At 44.8% G+C, this 22982-nt stretch overlaps 1 protein-coding gene across 1 annotated transcript; it reads left to right on the top strand.

Annotated features, from left to right (window-relative positions):
• Positions 1-838: 838 nt before the first annotated feature.
• LOC137525183 (peroxisomal trans-2-enoyl-CoA reductase-like) lies at positions 839-22498 on the top strand. The gene is made up of 8 exons (XM_068246079.1): positions 839-1027; positions 6432-6565; positions 10413-10578; positions 13220-13301; positions 14249-14345; positions 14720-14830; positions 16893-17004; positions 19564-22498. Exons 1-8 carry the CDS (start codon positions 916-918, stop codon positions 19650-19652), a joined length of 903 nt encoding a protein of 300 aa, XP_068102180.1. The 5' UTR covers positions 839-915; the 3' UTR covers positions 19653-22498.
• The last annotated feature ends 484 nt before the right edge of the window (positions 22499-22982 follow it).

Here is a 22982-nt window from a genome sequence, read left to right as displayed (position 1 = left end):
AAAGGCATACTGTAAAAACGCATTGAAAAGCAGCTTCTTCTGTGTCCCATAGACTCGGGGTCCGTTCACATCTAAAACCGCAAACGCCGGCTATTACCGCTGGCGTTTTGCGGGAGTGATTTTTTTCCGCAATTAACGTGGAAAAATCACTGGACACTGCGGTGGTTTTGGAGCGATCGCAATTAGCGGTACTATGCATGCTGATCGCAAATCGCCGGCAAAACGCTGCATGTAACACGTTTGTGGTTAACGCTAACCGCAAATGCGGCAGTGAGAACACTGCCATAGTGTTACATGTAGCATTTTTTTTTAAAAACCGCTATCTGTTTGCCTTGAGCAGGAATAGCGCGATTCCCCCTCAAGTGAGAATGGGTCCTTCATTGCTGTATATAACGCATTTAACACTACGCTAGCGTTTCTGCTGTGTGTGCTTCCGGCCTTATTGAACACAGGGCTGGATTACACATAAGTGCCCAGGCAGGCTGGTTGATGTTCAGGGCCCCTCTGCTGCCTGCACCTTTAGTTCTATATAATGAATGTATAATTAGAGGTTTTAGAAGTTTTGCTTTGTAATGTCTTCTGTGCTTGGATTGGATGTATAGATGATAATAAATGGATCTTATGTGAGGGGATAATGTTATAGCTGCAATGGCAGGCAGGGGGAGGCGGGGTGACCTTATCTGATAATATTATAAAGATTCTGAAAGTCCAGTGACAGGAGCCGGGGCAGTAGAGTTTAGTGGGCGGGGCTGGCAGATAAGCCAGTGGTGCTCTGTGAGCTGTGGGCGGGACAAGCAGGATGGTTTAGCAGCAAGTGGGCGGGGAATCGGAGCGTGTTGTGGGGTGAGCTGTCACGGTCGCCATGGTGATGTGGCCTTGTCAGATCGGAAGTGGCGGAACTGTCATTGTACTGTCATGGCGGCGCGCAGTGTGCTGATCCCGGGGCTGTTCCGGGGGAAGGTGGCCGTGGTGACCGGAGGAGGCACCGGCATCGGGAGGGCCATAGCGGCAGAGCTGCTGGCACTGGGTCTGTACCCTCCCCCTTCTCTGGAGACAGCACATGGCTCAGCCTGAGCTGCGGGGGGTATGCAGGGTCACGTGACTCGCTGGGCATTGCAGCTCAGCAGACAGCCTGACATGACTCAAGATCTGTGTGACAGGGCATGCTGGGACTTGTAGTACCTCTAATATATAACACAAGTCCCATATGACCTAAGATCTGTGTGACAGGGCATGCTGGGACTTGTAGTACCCCTAATATTTAACTAATGCAAGTCCCATATGACCTAAGATCTGTGTGAAAGGGCATGCTGTGACTTATAGTACCCCACTATATAACTAATGCAAGTCCCATAACTCAAGGTCTGGGTGACAGGGCATGCTGGGACTTGTAGTTCCCTAATATAACTAATGCAAGTCCCATAACTCAAGGTCTGGGTGGCAGGGCATGCTGGGACTTGTAGTTCCCTAATATAACTAATGCAAGTCCCATAACCCAAGCTCTGGGTGGCAGGGCACGCTGGGACTTGTAGTACCCCAATATATAACTAACAATAATACCAATACATTACCAGGTCACATGCCCCAAGATCTGGGCTACGGCATGATGGGACTTGTAGTACCCCCATTCTAAGGGCTTATTTCCACTAGGCGGGAATCACGCTTTCTGCACCTGATTTGGGATGCTGAATCGCAACCTATTGAGATCTATAGGCTGCATCCGAATCCTGTGTGTGGGAAAAAAATGATGTATGCTGCAGTTTTCCACAGCATGCATCTGTATACTCATAGCCCTGAATGTCATGGCCAAGTGATATGGATCTGAAGTTGCGTAAAACATCCGCTTCGGCACCCCAGTGGGAAATGCAGCCTAATACAAGTCAACTGACCCATAATCTGGGTAACAGGGCACGCTAGAACTTGTAGGATGCCAATACTGTATATAACTGATACAGGTTGTGCACTTGTAGTACCCTTATACATTACTAGTACAGGCCTCATGACCCAAAATCTGTAGGACAGGCATGCTGGGACTTGTAGTTCTCAAACATTAATTTGTAAAGTACCCCTGAACCCTAGTGTTTTGTTCTTGTTTTTTTCCTTTCTTAATAAAATGTTATGTGCGTTGCTATGGGATGCCCCTCACCCTCCAGCGCCCCCTGCGGTGCCCGCACTACACTGCCTTTATTTTCAACTGAGTTAAACATCGATTATGGGAGGGTAGGAATTATCTATGCAGACTTTGTTCGCTCGACGATAACAATTGCGGATCGTTCCATTTTTACGACGGCTGCGGTTTTGCATGTGGATGAAGGTTTATGATGGGGGCTGAGGGCATCCTGGGATTTCGGGTTTTCCTGGTACAGGGTTAAATGGCTCTGGTCACTTTGGGACATGTAGTCCACCAGCTTCATATAACTTGCAAGGTCACATGACTCACTCAGAAGTTATTTTACTGATTATCAGGTTGTTCAGAAAGTTATGAAAAGTATATCACACTGTGTGCAACGCACAAACCACCTTTACTGACACTTGTCATTAAGGGCCAGTTTCCACTACTACAGATACGGCAGTGATTCAATCGGGGAAACACAGCCTATTAAATCAGTAGCCTGTCGTCCGAATCACACATGGGGACCAAAAAGCCCTCTTACTAAAATTGTATGCAGTGATGCATTGTGGGAGACATCCTATGCTCACTCCAACCTGAATCAATGCAAATACCTTCTGTTTTAAGAAGGCACATTTTAATTTGCATAGCATGTTTAGTAAGGGCCCATTCACACCTAAAATCGATAAACGCAAGCGCTAATCAATTTTTCAGTGTTTTTTATGAGCGCTTTCCAAGCGCTTTTAACTGTATAGAAAGCGTTTTTTCAGTGATTAGCTAATACTTAACATTGAAACGCTAATCGCTCAGAAAATGCTGCATGCTACGCGTTTGCGTTTCAGCAAAACGCTTAGATGAGAACAGAACCATACATTGAACAAGCGCTTTTTGAAAAGCTAGCGCTTTTGGAAGGAAGCTGAAAGCGCTAGTAAAACGCTAAATTGTGAAAGGCCCCTAAGGGCTGGTGCACACCAGAGCGGTTTCGTTTTGTCCACAAACGCAAACTCGGGGGCTGCAGCATTTTTTAGATTTCTGAGGTGTCTCTGCCTCAAAGTGGAAAACCGCTCTGAAAAACGCTGAATCAGAGCGGTTTTCCAGGCGTTTTTGTTATAGAAGCTGTTCAAGTAACAGCTTTACTGTAACACTATATGAAATCTGCTACACAAAAACGCTCCAAAAAACGCAGGCATGATTAGAAAACCTCTCTCAGGCCCAGTGCACACCAAAACCGCTAGCAGATCCGCAATACGCTAGCGGTTTTGGGAGCTGATTTCAGAGCGATTCTAGGTATGTTTAGAGATGTTTTCTAAACATACCTAGCGGTTTTGCGTGCGTTTTTGTGTAGCAGATTACACATATTGTTACAGTAAAAGCTGTTACTGAACAGCTACTGTAACAAAAATGCCTGGCAAACCGCTCTGAACTAGCGTTTTTCAGAGCGGTTTGCGTTTTTCCTATACTTTACATTGAGGACGAAACGCTTCCGAAAACCGCAAACGCGCAGCAGGAGGCGCGTTTGCGGCTTGGCAAAAACCGCAAACCGCCGGTGTGCACCATCCCATTGCAATACATTAGACAAGCGTTTTTAGAGGCGGATGCGGCCGGCGGATCGCTCCAAAAACCGCTCGGTGTGCACTGGGCCTAAGGCCTGGTGCACACCAAAACCCGCTAGCAGATCCGCAAAATGCTAGCAGATTTTGAAACGCTTTTTCTTCTTTTTCTGTAGCGTTTCAGCTAGTGTTTTGCGGTTTTGTGTAGCGGTTTTGGTGTAGTAGATTTCATGTATTGTTACAGTAAAGCTGTTACTGAACAGCTTCTGTAACAAAAACGCTGGCCAAACCGCTCTGAACAGGCGTTTTTCAGAGCGGTTTGAGTTTTTCCTATACTTACCATTGAGGCAGAAACGCATCCGCAATCCAAAAAATGCCTCACCCCGGGAGGATTCGTTTCTGCAAAACACCTCCCGCTCTGGTGTGCACCACCCCATTGAGATACATTGACCAAGCGTATCCGCAGCCGCAAGCAGCTGCAGAAACGCTGAAAAAGCCGCTCGGTGTGCACCAGCCCTTAACCTGCCTAGAATCGCTTTGACATCTGCTTGAAAAACCTCTAGCGTTTTGGGGATCTGCTAGAGGTTATTGGTGTGCAATGGCCCTAAGAGGGCTTTTTGGTCCTTTTTAGCCCCTTACACACTCCTAGGAGTTCTGGTTCGCCATATGCTTGCTGGGTAATCGGTAACTTTGGGTGTTTCAAGCTCTCTGCCATAAAACCACATTAATTCATGTCATGAACTCATGAGGACTAACCAGTCTGTAACAGTCTGTATGCATTTTGGATTGATTTGGCTCTATGATATTAACAAGCTGACACATCATTGCATTACAGTGGATCTGGAGGTGTGTTAAGTTTTCAGGGACAACAAACAGATGATTCACATATATAGCAATGATGTATTGTGGGGCACCTCAGAGCTCACTCCAACCTGAAAGGGGAACTTCAGTCTAAACAAACATACTGTTATTAAGTTACATTAGTTATGTTAATTAGAATAGATAGGTAATATAATCTCTTACACACCCTGTTTTAAAAGAACAGGCAAATGTGTGTGATTCATGGGGGCTGCCATCTTTTTGGTTGAAAGGAGGTGACAAGGAGCAGGAGACAGTTCCAACTGTCCTGTGTCCTGATTACCCCTTCCAGCTGCACACGCTAGGCTTCAAATGTCAAATTCAAAATGTAAAAAAAAAAAAAATTGCACCAAAACAGCAGAACGAGAACAACAACATCCGAAATCCCATCATGCACAGCATAAGGGGAAAACTGCCTGGGCAGTTTTCTTCTGTGCAGCTAAAAATGAGGCTTGTATAAGAGAAACAAAGTTCTGATGCTGTGAAACTGTTAAAGAAACACCAGGCCTTTTCAGTGCTGCTGAGTCGATTTTTAGTCCGGAGGTTCACTTGAATAATCACAAATACAGTACCAAACTTCTGTGGCTGGGGCAGGTAAATGAGGTACAACAAGCTCAGAGAGGGCTGGTGCACACAACAAGAACTCGCAAGAAGCTCTTGCTAATGCAATGCTGTGGGGGATTTTTACAAAATCATATCGCTCCAGTGTTAACACACCCATAGCATTACATTAGCAGGAGCTTTTAAAATCACAAAACGCTTAGAAAAGCTCTTGTAGTGTGCACCAGCCCAAAGACAGCATGTACTTTACTGTTATTAAAGCAAACCTGGCGCAATAATGTATGTGTAGTAAGGATAATAATTAGAACATTAGTAGCTAAGAACATATTCTCATATTTTTAAGTTATATAGCTTTTTTTTTAATAACATTGCATCATTCTGTCATATTTGCAGTTTAAAGGGACACTTAAGTCTCTAAAAAAATGAGTTGTACTCACCTGGGGCTTCCAGCAGCCCCCTGCAGCTGTATCGTGCCCAACCACACTCTGTATTTTAAAGAGAAACTCCGACCAAGAATTGAACTTCACCCCAATCAGTAGCTGATACCCCCTTTTGCATGAGAAATCTATTCCTTTTCACAAACAGACCATCAGGGGGCGCTGTATGGCTGATATTGTGGTGAAACCCCTCCTACAAAGAAATTCTGAGTACGTACTCTTGGCAGTTTCCTGTCTGTGAACCCTGTTGCATTGTGGGAAATGGCTGTTTACAGCTGTTTCCAACTGCCAAAAAAGCAAGCAGCAGCTACTTCAATTGCCAGCAGTAAAAATGTCACCATGTAATAAATATCAGAATGTAAATCAGAGAGAGGAAAGCTTTTACAATGGGAAAACACTGACTAGATAATTATTGTAAAAATGAAGCACTTTTTTATTGCATCATTTTTACTGGAGTTCCTGTTTAAGCTATAAAACAGAGCAGTGCTAATGACCCTTTGAATTTTCCTCCAGTAAAACCTTATCTCAAGCTGTCTCTCACTGTTTATTGTCTGTTTATATACTTCATTAAACAGGACTGTATCCCACCCAGTGGGTCAATAGCTCACAGAAGCTCTTTTGTATAAATAGCTGAAGTTTTTTCTTTTTTTTAAATCTTCCTGTACTAGAAAACAATATGAGACTCATATCTTTGCTACTAATGTTCTATTTCTTAGCCGTACTACACATACAAATCATTATCTCATACGTTTATTTTCACAGCAGGTTTGCTTTAATGGAATATTGAGATGAATGTATTATTTATCATTGCTCGCTGTAACTGCTCCAGTATTGCTCCGCTTTTGATAAATCTGCTGAGCTCCGCCTGTTACCGGCCATGCATGACACATCATTATCACCGCATTCTATCCGCAGGCTGTAATGTCGTTATCGCTTCTCGCAAACTGGACCGGCTAAAGGAAGCAGCCAGAGAACTGATCGCTGAGATCTGCCCGGGAAATGCGTCGGCGCTGACTGCGCTGCAGTGTAACATCCGCAGAGAGGAGGAGGTACGGACCGCACTGCGTACATAACTATAGTTGTACTGATGTTACTGAGGCCCTCAATATACACAGCGGCTGCTATTGATGATTCTGATTCTGGCTTCATCCTTCTCTTGCTCACATCAGTATAGAATCTGTAAGCCAATAAAATCACCTGTTGTCTCTGAACTGTTGGTGTGTGACAGTGACTCAGGGAGTATCAGGACTAGAAGCATGGCAGCCTAGGAGATAGGTTGTTCATGGCTACCATTATGTTACTGAAAAGGGTACCTGAAGTGAGAGGGATATGGCGGCTGCCATAGGTATTTCCTTTTAAACAATACCAGTTGCCTGGCAGCCCTGCCCGTCTATTTAGTTGCAGTCGTGTCTGAATCACACCAGAATCAAGCATGTAGCTAATCTTGTCAGATCTGACAATGTTAGAAAACCCTGATATGCTGCATGCTTGTTCAGGGGCTATCGCTGAAAGTATTAGAGGAAGAGGATCAGCAGGGCTGCCAGGCAACTGGTATTGCTTAAAAGGAAGTAAATATGGCAGCCTCCATATACCTCTCACTTTAGTTGTCCTTTAATACCAGTTGCCTGGCTGTCCTGCTGATCCTCTGCCTCTAATACTTTTAGCCATAGCCCCTGAACAAGCATGCAGCAGATCAGGTGTTCCTGACAAGATTAGCTGCATGCTTGTTTCAGGTTTGTGATGCGGGACTGCCCAGCAACTGGTATTGTGTAAAAGGAAACAAATATGGCAGCCTCTATATACCTCTCGTTTCAGGTTCCCTTTTAAAGTACTCCTGAACTGAGACAGATATGAAAGCTGCCGTATTTATTTTCTTTTAAATGCAAATTGTCCAGCATCCTATTAAGCTTTTTGGCTGCAGTAGTGTCTGAATCGCACACCTAAAACGAGCATGCTGCTAATACAGTCAGACCTCAGTCAGAAACACCTGATCTGCTGCATGCTTGTTCAGGGGCTATGGCTAAAGGTATTAAAGGCAGAGGATCAGCAGGGCTGCCAGGCAACTGGTATTGGTTAAAAGGAAATACATATGGCAGCCTCCATATCCCTGTCACTTCAGGTAGAATACACGCTAGACCGAAGTCGTACAAAACGATCGAGGCATCATGTGTCGCGTGAGTATAAATGGGAAGAAAGTGAGGTACAGCAATGCAAAAAGACACCAATGTACAATGCTTATCTCATGTATATTGCTCCATTACATTGGAAGTATTGTCTCGCACTCACTAATGGATCAAACCCATAGTCTTTAAGGGGAGTGCAACAGCTGAAAAGAGGGATGACGCCCTCTATGCAGTATCCAACAAGGGAGAAAGCTGGCACATCCAAAATCAATCTTTATTAGTTCCATGTGAAAATATGGCCAACGTTTCGGAGCCGCATAGGACCCCGTTATCAAGGCAATATCTGCTCTGAGGCAAAGATCTGTTTGCTGCTGTGCAAAAAATTCTGCATAGGAATTCGGGAGCCTGGCTCCTCTAAAACACTCGCTGTCAGCGATGTGTATTCATCTGAGGTCAGCAGCAGCCAATTTTTTGCACAGCAGCAAACAGATCTTTGCCTCAGAGCAGATATTGCCTTGATAACGGGGTCCTATGCGGCTCCAAAACGTTGGCCATATTTTCACATGGAACTAATAAAGATTGATTTTGGATGTGCCAGCTTTCTCCCTTGTTGTATATTGCTCCAGTCTGGTGGATCTGTCCAGATGATAATCGTCAGTCGGTTGCATCGGACAACATTAACTGATCGATTAGAAATTAGCTGCTCTTCCGAGGCAGCCAGCTGACACAGCCGAGAGATCAAATTACAGTTATGATTAGTCACAGAGGAGAGGGAATTAGACAGGCTAAACTCTCTGAATACATACAGGGGGCATTTCTCTGTGTTTTCCTTCTGACCTGCGCAAGAGTTCAGATCCACTTTAAATATCAAGTGCAGCCGCCATTGTTAATGTTGCTGCAGAAATCCCTGGTGGTGTTTTTACCCAGCTTCCCTGACATTTGTCTGATGACGGACGGATCCTGGCGTGTAACAGGAGTGTGAGTTTTTAGGCCAATGCTTGCAGTAATTACAATGGATGGTATGGCTACCTTGTTACCAGTGGCGTAACTAAGGAGCTGTGGGCCCCGATGCAAGTTTTACAATAGGGCCCCCCAAGCACTCTATACATAACAATTGATATGGCGCACCAAAACCTGCCAATGGCAACTACAGTGTCAGAGGAGCAAGAATCTAGATTGTAAGCTCGCAAGGGCAGGGACCTCCTCCTAGTGGTTCTCATACTGCTGTAATTTTACCATATGCACATGTACCAACTACACATCAACTATGTATGTATTTGTATTTATTCTATTCAATGTCATGACTGTACAGTGTCTTGTAGTTCTTATGTATATTTGTTCCCCATTATTTGCTTGTACTATGTACAGCGCTACGGAAGATGTTGGCGCTATATAAATAAAAAATAATAATAATAGTAGGGGATGGGGAACAGCTTGTTAATGATTACCACTATTCAAACCATCTATAGAAGTGATTATTATGAGCACAGGACCAATAGAGAGCTAATACTGTCGTTGAGGGAGGGCCCTTCTGGGCCCCCTGGCCCAAGAGCCCCAATGCGGTCACAACCTCTGCAACCCCTATTGCTACGCCCCTGCTTGTTACGTAGTCGGTTAGGACTGCGTTTGTTTATATGTCGTAACAGCGACATCAAGTTTGTAATAAGTGCAGTAAATAGAGCTTGTAATATTTTAATGAACTCATTAAATGAGCCATTTCCCGCATCCAAGAGGCAATTTACCAACCGAAAAAATTCCGAAAGTTGTGTTTCCATAGCGGCTGCTATTAAAGAACAGAACCAGAGAAAATAAAACTTGGTGGTAATTACCATGAAAAAAACGGTAAATACCTGATGCAGTACACTCTAATGAATGCTGCTTTATGTTCTGATGTGACCCGGGGTAATGGTGCAACTACTGTCACCTAGTATCTAACAGTTTTTTTTTAAAATACCAGCACAGATTTACTGGATAAGTTATATTTTTAGTGTTTTAGCCTAAACACTAAGCAGAAGAGCTCACAGTCTAATGCTTACCATAGTCATAGCCTAACGTCCTACCATATTATTATTATGTATTTATATAGCACTGACCTCTTCTGCAGCACATTACAGAGTACATAATCATGTCACTGACCGTCCTCAGAGGAGCTCACACTCTAATCCTGCCATAGTTATAGTCTAATGTCCTACCATATTATTATTATGTATTTACATAGCACTGACATCTTCTGCAGCACGTTACAGAGTACATAGACATGTCACTGACTGTCCTCAGAGAAGCACACAATCTAATCTCTACCATAGTCATAGACCAGTGTCCTACCATATTATTATTATGTATTTATATAGCACTGACATCTTCTGCAGCACATTACAGAGTACATAGTCATGTCACTGACTGTCCTCAGAGGAGCTCACAATCTAATCCTACCATAGTCATAGTCTAATGTCCTACCATATTATTATTATGTATTTATATAGCACTGACACCTTCTGCAGCACTGTACAGAGTACATAGTCATGTCACTGACTGTCCTCAGAGGAGCTCACACTCTAATCCTACCATAGTCATAGCCTAATGTCCCACCATATTATTATGATTATGTATTTATATAGCACTGACACCTTCTGCAGCACTGTACAGAGTACATAGTCATGTCACTGACTGTCCTCAGAGGAGTTCACAATCTAATCCTACCATAGTCATAGCCTAATGTCCTACCATATTATTAGTATTATTATAAAATGGTTGGACATATTCCTGAATGCAGGTGGAGTCGCTGATGGAGTCTACCCTGAAGCAATACGGTCGGATTGACTTCTTGGTGAACAATGGCGGAGGGCAGTTCCCGAGTCCCAGCGAGGCGATATCGTCCAAAGGATGGAATGCAGTCATAGACACCAACCTCACCGGCACCTTCTACTGCTGCAAAGCCGGTACGTACTGACACCAGTCTCACTGACACCTTCTACTGCTGCAAAGCCGGTATGTACTGACACCAACCTCACTGGCACCTTCTACTGCTGCATAGCGGTATGTACTGACACCGACCTCACTGGCACCTTCTTCTGCTGCAAAGCCGGTATGTACTGACACCAGTCTCACTGACACCTTCTACTGCTGCAAAGCCGGTATGTACTGATACCAACCTCACTGACACCTTCTTCTGCTGCATAGCGGTATGTACTGACACCAGTCTCACTGACACCTTCTACTGCTGCAAAGCTGGTATATACTGACACTAACCTCACCAAACTGCTGCAAAGCCGGTATGTACTGACACTAACCTCACCAGGCTGCTACAAAGCCAGTATGTACTGACACCAACCTCACTGACACCTTCTCCTGCTGCAAAGCCGGTATGTACTGACATTAACCTCACCAGACTGCTGCAAAGCCAGTATGTACTGACACCAACCTCACTGGCACCTTCTACTGCTGCAAAGCCAGTATGTACTGACACCTGACTCACTAACACCTTCTACTGCTTCAAAGCCAGTATGTACTGACACCAACCTCAGCTGCACCTTCTACTGCTGCAAAGCCAGTATGTACTGACACCAAACTTACTGACACCTTCTACTGCTGCAAAGCCAGTATATACTGACACCAACCTCACTGATTCCTTCTACTGCTGCAAAGCCAGTATGTACTGACACCAACCTCAGCTGCACCTTCTACTGCTGCAAAGTCAGTATGTACTGACACCAACCTCACTGACACCTTCTACTGCTGCAAAGCCAGTATATACTGATACCAACCTCACTGATTCCTTCTACTGCTGCAAAGCCAGTATGTACTGACACCAACCTCAGCTGCACCTTCTACTGCTGCAAAGTCAGTATGTACTGACACCAACCTCACTGACACCTTCTACTGCTGCAACGCCGGTATGTACTGACACCAACCTCACCAGACTGCTGCAAAGCCAGTATGTACTGACACTAACCTCACCGGCACCCTCTACTGCTGCAAAGCCAGTATGTACTGAAACTGCACCTGACATGCATCACACCAACACCAGTAGCAGGAGTTACAGCATGAACCAGTGGGGTTGTAGATAGTCAGCACTTGTTTGGGTTTTGTGATTTGAACTTTAGGTTGTTATAAAACAAATCTGTTCCTCATTTGCTGAAGTATGTTAAAAAAAAATAAATGTAATGAAAATAAAGTAATTAATAAAATTGCTCATTTTTATATAATTTTTTATATATTCATTTATAGATTTAGTCAGTGTTTCCTCATCATTTGTGTTTGTTGTATATGTTATGACTGTGGGTTTGTTGTATATGTTATAAATGTGTGTTTGTTGTTGTATATGTTATGACTGTGTGTTTGTTGCTCTATATTGTTATGACTGTATGTTTGGTATTGTTGTATACTGTTATGTATGTGTATTTATTGTTGTATATGTTATGACTGCGTGTTTGTTATTGTTGTATATGTTATGACTGTGTGTTTGTTGCTCTATATTGTTATGACTGTGTGTTTGTTATTGTTGTATACTGTTATGTATGTGTATTTGTTGTTGTATATGTTATGACTGTGTGTTTGTTTTTGCTCTATATTGTTATGACTGTGTGTTTGTTGTTGTTGTATATGTTATGAATGTGTGTTTGTTGCTGTATATTGTTATGACTCTGTGTTTGTTGTTGTATATTGTTATGACTCTGTGTTTGTTATTGTTGTATATTGTTATGACTGTGTGTTTGTTTGTTGTTGTATATTGTTATGACTCTGTGTTTGTTATTGTTGTATATTGTTATGACTGTGTGTTTGTTATTGCTGTATATTGTTATGTATGTGTGTTTGTTGTTGTATATGTTATGACTGTGTGTTTGTTTGTTGCTGTATATTGTTATGACTCTGTGTTTGTTATTGTTGTATATTGTTATGACTGTGTGTTTGTTTGTTGTTGTATATTGTTATGACTCTGTGTTTGTTATTGTTGTATATTGTTATGACTGTGTGTTTGTTATTGCTGTATATTGTTATGTATGTGTGTTTGTTGTTGTATATGTTATGACTGTGTGTTTGTTTGTTGCTGTATATTGTTATGACTGTGTGTTTGTTATTGCTGTATATTGTTATGACTGTGTGTTTGTTATTGTTGTACATTGTTATGACTGTGTGTTTGTTGTTGTATATTGTTATGACTGTGTGTTTGTTATTGCTGTATATTGTTATGACTCTGTGTTTGTTATTGTTGTATATGTTATGACTGTGTGTTTGTTTGTTGTTGTATATTGTTATGACTGTGTGTTTGTTATTGCTGTATATTCGTGTGACTCTGTGTTTGATTGTTGCTGTATATTGTTATGACTGTGTGTTTGTTTGTTGTTGTATATTGTTATGACTGTGTGTTTGTTATTGCTGTATATTCGTGTGACTCTGTGTTTGATTGTTGCTGTATATTGTTATGACTGTGTGTTTGTTATTGCTGTATATTGTTATGACTGTGTGTTTGTTATTGCTGTATATTGTTATGACTGTGTGTTTGTTATTGCTGTATATTGTTATGACTGTGTGTTTGTTATTGTTGTACATTGTTATGACTGTGTGTTTGTTGACTTGCAGCATACAACTCCTGGATGAAGGAGCATGGAGGAGCCATCGTGAATATTGTGGTTGATTTTTATAAGGGTTTCCCCGGCATGGCGTAAGTCCTCTTCTGTGAATCTACAAAGAAAAGTCTTAGGGCCCGTTTACACTTGCGCAGCACGCGTCAGCGAGACGCGCGGCGGCACTTCCGGGTCTGCGGGTACGCAGACGTATCCCTACAGCCGTGCCATGCAAGGCGATGGGATTCGCAGCCTCCCGCACAACTTCGGATGGAAATGCCGGCGAATCGCTAGCGCAAGCGATCCGGCCGCGGCGCTATTCATCTTTATGGCAGAGTTTCTCCGCACGGGGAAACTCTGCGGATTCAAATGGGCCCTTAGCAGTTGTAAACAGAGATGGTCAATGAGATGCTTATTTTTCTGATTGGTGCAGATTTTATGCAAATCTATTCAGCCTGGAAAGGAGCCAATCAGATGCAGCAGCCGTTACATTTGATTGCTCTGTTTACAAACTGCATACATTTGAATAAAATTTGCATCATCTTGGAATTATTAGCATCTGGATGACCATCCCTCGCTGTAAACGAAAAGGTGAAAATGTATTTCACAATCATAGTTACATAGTTATTTGGGTTGATAAAAGACATACGTCCATCGAGTTCAACCAGAGAACAAAGTACACCAGCCTGCTCCCTCACATATCCCTGTTGTTCCAGAGGAAGGCGAAAACCCCCTACAAGGCATGGTCCAATTAGCCCCAAAGGGGAAAAAACTCCTTCCCGACTCCAGATGGCAATCAGACAATATCCCTGGATCAACACTACTGGGCATTACCTAGTAATTATAGCCATGGATGTCTTTTAACGCAAGGAAAGCAGCCAAGCCCCCTTTAAATGCAGGTATAGAATTTTCCATAACTACTTCCTGTGGCAATGCATTCCACATCTTAATCGCTCTTACTGTAAAGAACCCTTTCCTAAATAAATGCCTAAAACGTTTTTCCTCCATGCGCAATCATGGCTTGTCATGTTTTTGTCTCCTCCAGCCACACGGGGGCAGCGAGAGCAGCCGTGGACAATCTCACCAAAAGCCTCGCTATCGAATGGGCCCACACCGGCGTCAGGATCAACTCTGTGGCTCCGGTAAGTACACTGCAGTCTCCTCTCTCTGGTTGTGGTCATGTTGTAGCTTTGTATTTACGAATTAAGTTAAAGGGTTAAGGGTAGGTGCACACATAACATAACATGAAAAGCTGCGTTTTATGTCATGTATTATGTTAGTGTTGTGTGCGGTTTTATGCGTTTTTGCTGCTTTTTGGTGCATTTGCGTTTGCGATTTTCTTTTTACCGCAGATGCATTTTTCAAGCATTTTGTGTGCATTTTAATGCGTTTGCAGTTCGCATATAAAACCGCTTATGCATTTTGTATGCATTGATAGCTAAACGCGAGGTTTCACCCGCGTATGTATGTTAACCCTCTGCTCACCGATACCGTTTATTTTTCTACTATTTTGCAGGGAACAATCTTCTCACAGACGGCCGTGGAGAATTACAGGGAGGCCGGACGCGCCATGTTTCAGAACTACGTCCATAAGATTCCAGCCAAGAGATTTGGAATGCCGGAGGAGGTATCTTTCCATCATGGTGGACTTATTAACCACTGGGGGAGGGGGGGCAACAACCTAAAAATAATAACATTTGAAACATTACCCACTATGCGATTTTTCCGACTATGGCTTTTTTTTTTAATGAGGGATAAGCGATCGTTTCCACGATCTTGTGACGTGGGTACAGGCGTGCGATTACGTGAACGACATTTGGCAACGCGTGGCAACAATGACCGTTATGGCGGACCAGATCTTTAAGATTCCCGACGACTCCGCGCAAGGTACCGCGATTGCTTGACTTCTCGTTCACACCTGTCGCGTGGCGTCGTGTGTACCCACCCGCAGGTAGATGGAGCAGGGAACGCTTGTCGTCGGGATCCGCCTTCCTGTGTCATCGGCTGAGCATTCAGCTTAGATTGTCTCTGCTCAATGACATCTTCATTAAAGTATGCTAGAGCTAAAATCTATGAATTATTGACCCTTTTTATCTCTTTCCTGCTCTCAGAAGCCATTTGCTGGCAGGAAAGTGTTTTATGGCTGTAATTACTCATCAGTGAGGGTTATGCTATAGTCCGACGCAGTCCCAACCCAGACAGAATCTGTCACTTACATACCTTATATTTAACTCTTTCAGGCAGAGGAAGAAAAAAAGGAACACAGCATAGTCATTTGTGCGCTTGGCACTGTACATACACATGTCTATCTCATCATGTCACATGTCACCTCGGGTATCCTTTAAGACATGAATAGTGTGATTTGCCCTCTTAAAATAGAAGGTACTTGCGATCATTCAGATTTTCGTGCACAACTGTGGTTCCCCACAATGCATCACTTCTGAATATGCAAATCATCTCTTTATGCCCCTTTAAAGTCCTGGGTGTGAGGAGAAACTCTGCTTAAAGCTCATTTCGATGTAAACGTTAGATCTTTATTGGCATACAAAGTGGACATCAGCAGTAAAATCAGCTCATGCATATCAGAGCATTCATTGCTCTTTATGATGTTTGAGATTCTCCTCAAAACACAGGATTTGGCTTTTGCTTCCTGCTCTTCCGCTATATGTGATATACAGCGTAGGTGGTTGTAGCGGATTTCAGTCAGCTGAGGTGATCAAGAGGTACTGCCCCTGACTGTGAAGCATGAGGTCATGAGTTTGACTCCCGGATCAGATTTGGATTTCCAATTTCTTTTATATGTCACACAGTCCATCACATCTTTTTTTTGCTCTGTCACGGATCCGTCGTTTGCGTCACTCGGGTAGTTAATCCTGCAGTCGCCATCTCCGATAAGTGCCCCACTATGAACAGGAGCTGCGTTAAACTGCTGGCTTCCTATTGGACATGGAACAGCTCAGTCCTCCAATGGGAGTGCTTTATTTTCTCTACTCGTCACACATTTCGTCAGGTGCCAGCAGAGGCGGGACAAGGTCCTCCAGCACCCAAGGCTGAGACACCAAAGTGCGCCCCTCAATCCCTCCCACCCCAGCTGTCACACACTGATTGCTATTAGACTAAGAGGCGCAACAGGGCCCACAACCTCCCCAACACCTTAATATTTAGTTATCTGGCTTGCAGTCACTGCTATGTATCCCCTTTTCTTATTTCTTTCTGCTTCAAACACAATTAGGAATGACAGCTGAACGAATTCTGCGCCCCCTCCTACACTGCGCCCTGAGGCTGGAGCCTCCCCAGCCTCTGCCTCGGCCCGGCCCTGGGTGCCAGCAGGTTTGCGCCTGTGCAGTAGCAGGGAGAGGAAAGCTGCGCACAACAGTCTCCGGTCTAGTGCACAGGCATCCGCCGTAATTGGTGGCTGCACTCATACACAGAGGGGGAGCTGCATCTATTTTTACTAAGATGCTTTTATTTAAATAATTCTCAAACAGAATCGGGTAGTTATATGGAAATATCAAGCAACCGAGCGCGGCCAACATTGGAGTTCCTGCAAATGAGGTGGTCTGTGATACTTATCCCCACATCTGCACACCATTGTTTATTGTTCCATCACTACTTTGTGTACCATAATAATTATACTAACACATCGCTGTATTTTATTCCTGGTGTGACCATCTCTCTCTGATTGGCAGATCTCATCGATGGTGTGTTTCTTGCTCTCTCCGGCTGCAGCCTTCATCACGGGGGAGACGGTGAAGGTGGATGGTGGGCAGAGCTTGTACCACTCGTCATGGGAAGTGCCAGGTACTACAGTGTGCATGAAAATGGATTCTCCCAGTGGCGTAACAATGGGGGGGAGGGGGTGCTCAGGGCCATTTTGGGGGGCATGAGGGGAGAGCATTGGCCCCCACATCGGCCACTCCCCCCCACACCTCGGGCTTTCTCCTCAGCGCACTCCCTTCTTGTATTAAATAGGTGGCAACAGCAGCGGCAGAAACACAGGCATACCTCTGTGTTCCACTTCTGAGGTCCAATTTCTAGTGCTACACGCTACTTCCTGATAAACAGGTGTTGTGTTTGTGTTCTCTGAGCAACTGATCAGAACAGCGGCGCCGCACGTTTTGCTCCTGTTGTGTCGGGTGCAGTGAAGCACACAGTCAGTGAAAAGTATGCTTCACTTTTGCTGTTAACGTGCACGTTTAGTGCCCTTTTCCATTTGTGGAGTGATGCGAGTGCGGCTGCCTAGCCGCATTGTGTCACTTCCGCATCTCCCAATGCGGAAGTGTATGGAGGGGACGGAGGGCGGATGCAACTGTGTTGGAATCTGCAGCATGCTGCCGATTCTCGGATCGCTCTGCACCGCTCCATACACAATGCATGGAATGGAACTGTTCCATTGCCGTGCATTGGTTTCCGGACACCTGTGGTGTGATGCAGCTATGTAGCCGCACCGCATGTAATAGAAACGGGCCCTTAGCGATGCCACTCCCGCCGCACTGTGGACATCGCATGGGTGGTGCACTGCAATACAGTAAGCCACGTTACAACACGACCATTACACCGGACTGTAACACACCACTGTGAGTGTCAACAATAAAGCGTCACTTCTTCCTGAGTCATTTATATGGATTTCTAGACCACTGTCAGTCACAATGTATATATTGGTAACAGTTACCCCTCATTGAAATAATCTGAACACTTGGACTAGAATCTTTCTTCTTATATAAGAATGTATTCTTGTAGATATATACAAAAATAACATAGAAGCGTTATAAACAGCATTAAAATAAAAGATATCAAGAAACTTAAAGGAAAACTTAAGTCAACAAAAAAAAATGAGATTTACTCACCTGGTGCTTCCCTCAGCCCCCAGCAGCCGATCGGTGCCCTCGCAGCCCCGCTCTGATGCTCCAGGACCCGCCGGCGAACACTTCCGGTTTGGCCGTCACCGGCCGACAGGCATGGGAACGCGAGTGATTCTTCGCGTTCCCAGCCTGTATATCGCCCCCTATGCTGCTATTGCGACCAGCTTTTTGTTGACTTAAGTTTTCCTTTAAAGAGACTCAGTAACAAAATTTTCAGCCTTAGTTCTTCTATCCTATAAGTTCCTATACCTCTGCTAATGTGGTCTGTCTTACTGCAGCCTTTCCTAGTTGCACAGTGGCTGTACTATCTCTGTTGTATAATCTAATCTTCTTTCCTTTGTCAGCTTTGTTGGCTCAGGCTGGTATGTGCTGCTCTGCTGTGATAGGTAGAATTATACACACCCTCTCCACGCCCCCTCCAAGCTCTGTATGAGTCATAGACTGAGCTTCTCTCAGACTATCACATGCTGGTTAGAAGCCATGTCTTTTGTTTGTAAACTCTGCCTAAAACTGGCAATTACAAGCCAGGATTGCAGCAGGGAGAGGCAGAAACAGCACAGAGGGGCCCAGGAGAACATAATGAATAGAATGGTATGCTTTTTATTGTAAGAATTTTAGAGTACTGATTCTCTTTAAAGTATTGGCTATGAAAGTTATGTAGGCAAAAATGTAATATACATTACCAGCCTCTCTCCCTCTCTCGCTCTTTCAGTCCCATATCATATTCTGGGTTCAGCTGAATCTAACTATAGATGGAGGCACCCAAAATACATAGAACAATTAAAAATAGTTATAAAAGGATAGGTATGATTGGCTTAACCCACCAGTAGCTCTCAAACAGCCACTATCCTAATCCTAAGTAATAAAACCCTAACTGTCCCTGTGTCATCCTCCTGTCCCTGTGTCCCGTGTGGTTTGGCTGCCGCGCATGTGTAGCTGTTGGGACAGGAGGAGGACGGGGCCAGGAGGTGCGGACGTTTGCGTGCACGGCGGGCGGTTGCACGCATGCGCTGACATGAAGTGGTGGCGGTGGTGAGAGAGACCTAGAGCCCGTTTTTAAATGAGCTTAGGTCTACTAGTGACTGAATAATAGTCCAAAAATCTTGTTGCACTCAAAGGGTCATACAATGCGTTTTGCAGGCATTTCCCTATTCCTCGGGTCAATAAAAAACAAAAAGTGTGCTGCTGGCAAAGGAGTCCAACCCAAGCCATTAAGGTGCTTGGACTACTCCTTTGCCAGCAGCACACTTTCTGGTTTTCATTGAACCGAGGAAGCTGGAAATGCCCGTGAAACGCATTGTCTGACCCTTTGTATGCAATAAACTTTTTAGACTATTATTGAGTCGTAGTGGCTGCTTGCAGCATGGTTACTGTGTGAGGTCACTGCATCATGGTTACCATGTAAAGTCACTGCATGGTGGTTACCGTGTGATATCACTGCACTGTGCACTGGATGTTTATTGGGTAATTGATAGCCTGTCCTCTTCTCTGTCCTCAGATCACAACAACTGGCCGCCGGCTCCAGAATGCAGGAATGCAGAAGTGATGAGGAAGATGTTCCCCAATCTGCCGTCTTCAAAACTGTAGTGGGCGGGGCTGGAGGCGGAGTCTGACAACGCACACAGCTGCCGGGACTAATCGCCGGGCAGATCTCATATGTGATTAGCATCTAATTGAACTTATTGTAATTGTATGCAGTTACTGCATGGAAGTAATGTAATGCTTCTTAGCTGGATATATTCATCATCATCACATAGGCTGACACTTACACATGCTATGTACAGGTCTGGGCAGCAGAGGGCGCACTGTGTGAGGTGACTGTCCCAGGGAGAGAGTCATGTGACCAGATTTACCGCACAGCCTCCAGTCTCTCTATCAGCACTGCTGGATTTATACTCACCCAGGTTCCCGGAACACACAGGGGACAGATCAGCAGCTATATCTGCTGCAACCTGTGCTTGTAAAATGTAATAAAAAATGACTAGGATGTGACAATGACTGTCACACATGAACTGCCATTATTCAGAAAAATAACTACAAAACTTTATTTTGTATAATGGGTATTTTTGTAAACCTGTTAGCTTTACTTCCGAACAGCCAATGGGCAATGTGTTAAATGTTGATTAAAAGACCACTGCACTGAAATAAGTAAGCAGCGAAATCTGACAGAACCAACTAGTTCTAAACTAGTCCATCTCCGCATGGGGGATTTGTTTTCAAAAGCATTTCCTGAATGGCAGTTTAACTGCCAATATAGTAAGTTACCATCCAGCCTTCCTACATATTGCCCCACTATCTTTTAGTTAACTTAGCAACTGCCATTCAGGAAGTGCTTTTTAAAGAGGAACTCCAGTGAAAATAATGTAATACAAACAGTGCTTCATTTTTACAATAATTATGTATAAATGATTTAGTCAGTGTTTGCCCATTGTAAAATCTTTCCTCTCCCCGATTTACATTCTGACATTTATCACATGGAGATATTTTTACTTCTGGCAGGTGATGTCACTGGAAAGAGATGCTGCTTGCTTTTTTGGCAGTTGGACCCTGCTGTAAACAGCTGTTATGTCCCACAATGCAATGAGGTTCACAGGCAGGAAACTGTCAGGGCCATGGTCCTGACATCACATTATGGGAGGGGTTTCACCATAATATCAGCTATACAGAGCCCCTTGATGATCAGCTTGTGAAAAGGAAAAGATTTCTCATGGGAAAGAGGGTATCAGCTACTGATTGGGATGAAGTTCAATTCTTGGTTACAGTTTCTCTTTAAAAACGAAGAAAACCATGAGATTGCCCCATGAGGAGATGGATTTGTCCTTAAACGTTAAAGGTTCCTGCACACATCAGATAGAAGTCGTTCAAAATGAATGATTAGCAACTGAAGACCGAGTTAACCTCCCTGGCGGTATATTAAAAACCGCCAGGGGGCAGCGCTGCCGTTTTTTTGCTTTTTTTTTGTTTTAAATCATGTAGCGAGCCTAGGGCTCGCTACACGATAGCCGCTGCTCAGCGGCATCCCCCCAGCTCCTCCGATCGCCTCCGGCGATAGTCAATCAGGAAATCCCGTTCAAAGAACGGGATTTCCTGGAGGGCTTCCCCCATCGCCATGGCGATGGGGCGGGATGACGTCACCGACGTCATGGACGTCGTGACGTCTAAGGGAGTCCCGATCCACCCCTTAGCGCTGCCTGGCGCTGATAGACCAGGCAGTGCAGGGGTCTAGGGGGGGGGGGGGCTCTACGGCGGCGCGGATAGCGGCGATCAAGCGCGGGGCGGCAGCGATTACGCAGATCGGCCCAGCAGGGCCTGAGAAAACCTCCTGCGCGGCTTACCCCGAACTACGTTCGGGGTTACCACCAGGAAGGTTAAAGGGAGCCTTAAGTGTGAGGTATATGGAGGCTGCCATATTTATTTTCTTTTACCACCAGTTGCCTAGCAGCCGTGCTGATCCTCTGCCTCTAATACTTTCAGCCATAGCCCCTGAACAAGCATGCAGCAGATCAAGTGTTTCTGACTGATGTCCGACTGGATTTGCCACTTACTTGTTTCAGGTGTGCGATTCAGATACCACTGCAGTCAAAGAGATCAGTAGGACTGTCGGGCAACTGGTATTTTGTAAAAGGAAATAAATATGACAGCCACCCTATACCTCTCACTTCAGGTCTCCTTCAAGGAATACCCAGACAGCTCATGGTGACACAAAACCTCCTAGACGGTAAAAAGGGCTAAAAGGACCACGATCGCGAAAATCGTAAAATATATGTAAACATACAAATAGGAAGTACGTTTCTTCCAAAGTAAAATGAGCCATATATTACCTTTCTCTTATGTTGCTGTCACTTACAGTCAGGGGCGTAGCAATAGGGGTTGCAGACGTTTCGACCGCATGGGGGCCCCCAAAGGGCCCTCCCTCAACTGCAGTATTACCTCTCTATCAGTCCTGTGCTCATAATAATCACTTTTATAGATACTTTGAATAGTGGTAATTATTAACAAGCTGTTCCTCATCCCCTTCTTGCACCTCTGACACTGTAGTTGCCATTGGCAGGTTTTGGTGCGCCGAATCAATTGTTATGTAAAGAGTGCTTGGGGGGCCCCAACATAAAACTAGCACCAGGGCCCACAGCTCCTTAGCTACACCACTGCTTAAGGTGGCCATACACTGGCCCGATTCGCGGCCGTTTCGACAGCAGATTCGATCCTGGGATCGAACCTGCTGCCAATCGTTCGCGCTAAACGCACCTGCCGATCCGATTTCCTCCCGAAATCGGATCGGTCCGTCGATCGCGCCGTGCGGGAAATTACCCTCGATCGCCCGCGGGTAGGGAGTGCATCGCTAGTGGCGGCCGATCCGATCAGGTATACATTACCTGACGCTGGCTCCCGGGCGCCTTCTCCGCATCTTCTCCCTATCTTCTCCGCGCTGCACCCGCTCCATCCCGGCGCTTCCTGTCACTGCAGTGACCAGGAAGTTCAAATAGAGGGCGCTCACAGGAAGCGCCGGGATGGAGCGGGTGCAGTGCAGAGAAGATGCCCGGGAGCCAGCGTCAGGTAATGTATACGGGGGGGGGGGGGGGGGGAACAGGCGGCAGCGGCGGCTCCACAGATTGTGATCGGTTTCAGGCTGAAATCGATTCACAATCTGTTTGCAGTAAAGGCAGCCATACGATCCCTCTCTGATCAGATTCGATCAGATAGGGATCTGTCAGCTGGTCGATCTAATAGCAAATCGACCAGTGTATGGCTACCTTTACAGTAGGCAGTAGAAATCTGACAGAACTGACAGGTTTTTGACTATCTTATCTCCTGCTGATAGTGCAGTTTCTGGGAGAAAAAAAGAGTCAGGGCCCTTTTCCACTAGCTGTGTTTTTGCCAAAAACGCAAAACGCATGCGTTTGCTGATTCTTAAGTGCA

This window comes from Hyperolius riggenbachi, chromosome 7, assembly GCF_040937935.1.
Source record: "Hyperolius riggenbachi isolate aHypRig1 chromosome 7, aHypRig1.pri, whole genome shotgun sequence".
Classification (NCBI taxonomy): domain Eukaryota; kingdom Metazoa; phylum Chordata; class Amphibia; order Anura; family Hyperoliidae; genus Hyperolius; species Hyperolius riggenbachi.
The sequence above is the reverse complement of the archived record's forward strand: the minus strand, read 5'-3'. Positions and strand labels throughout refer to the sequence as shown.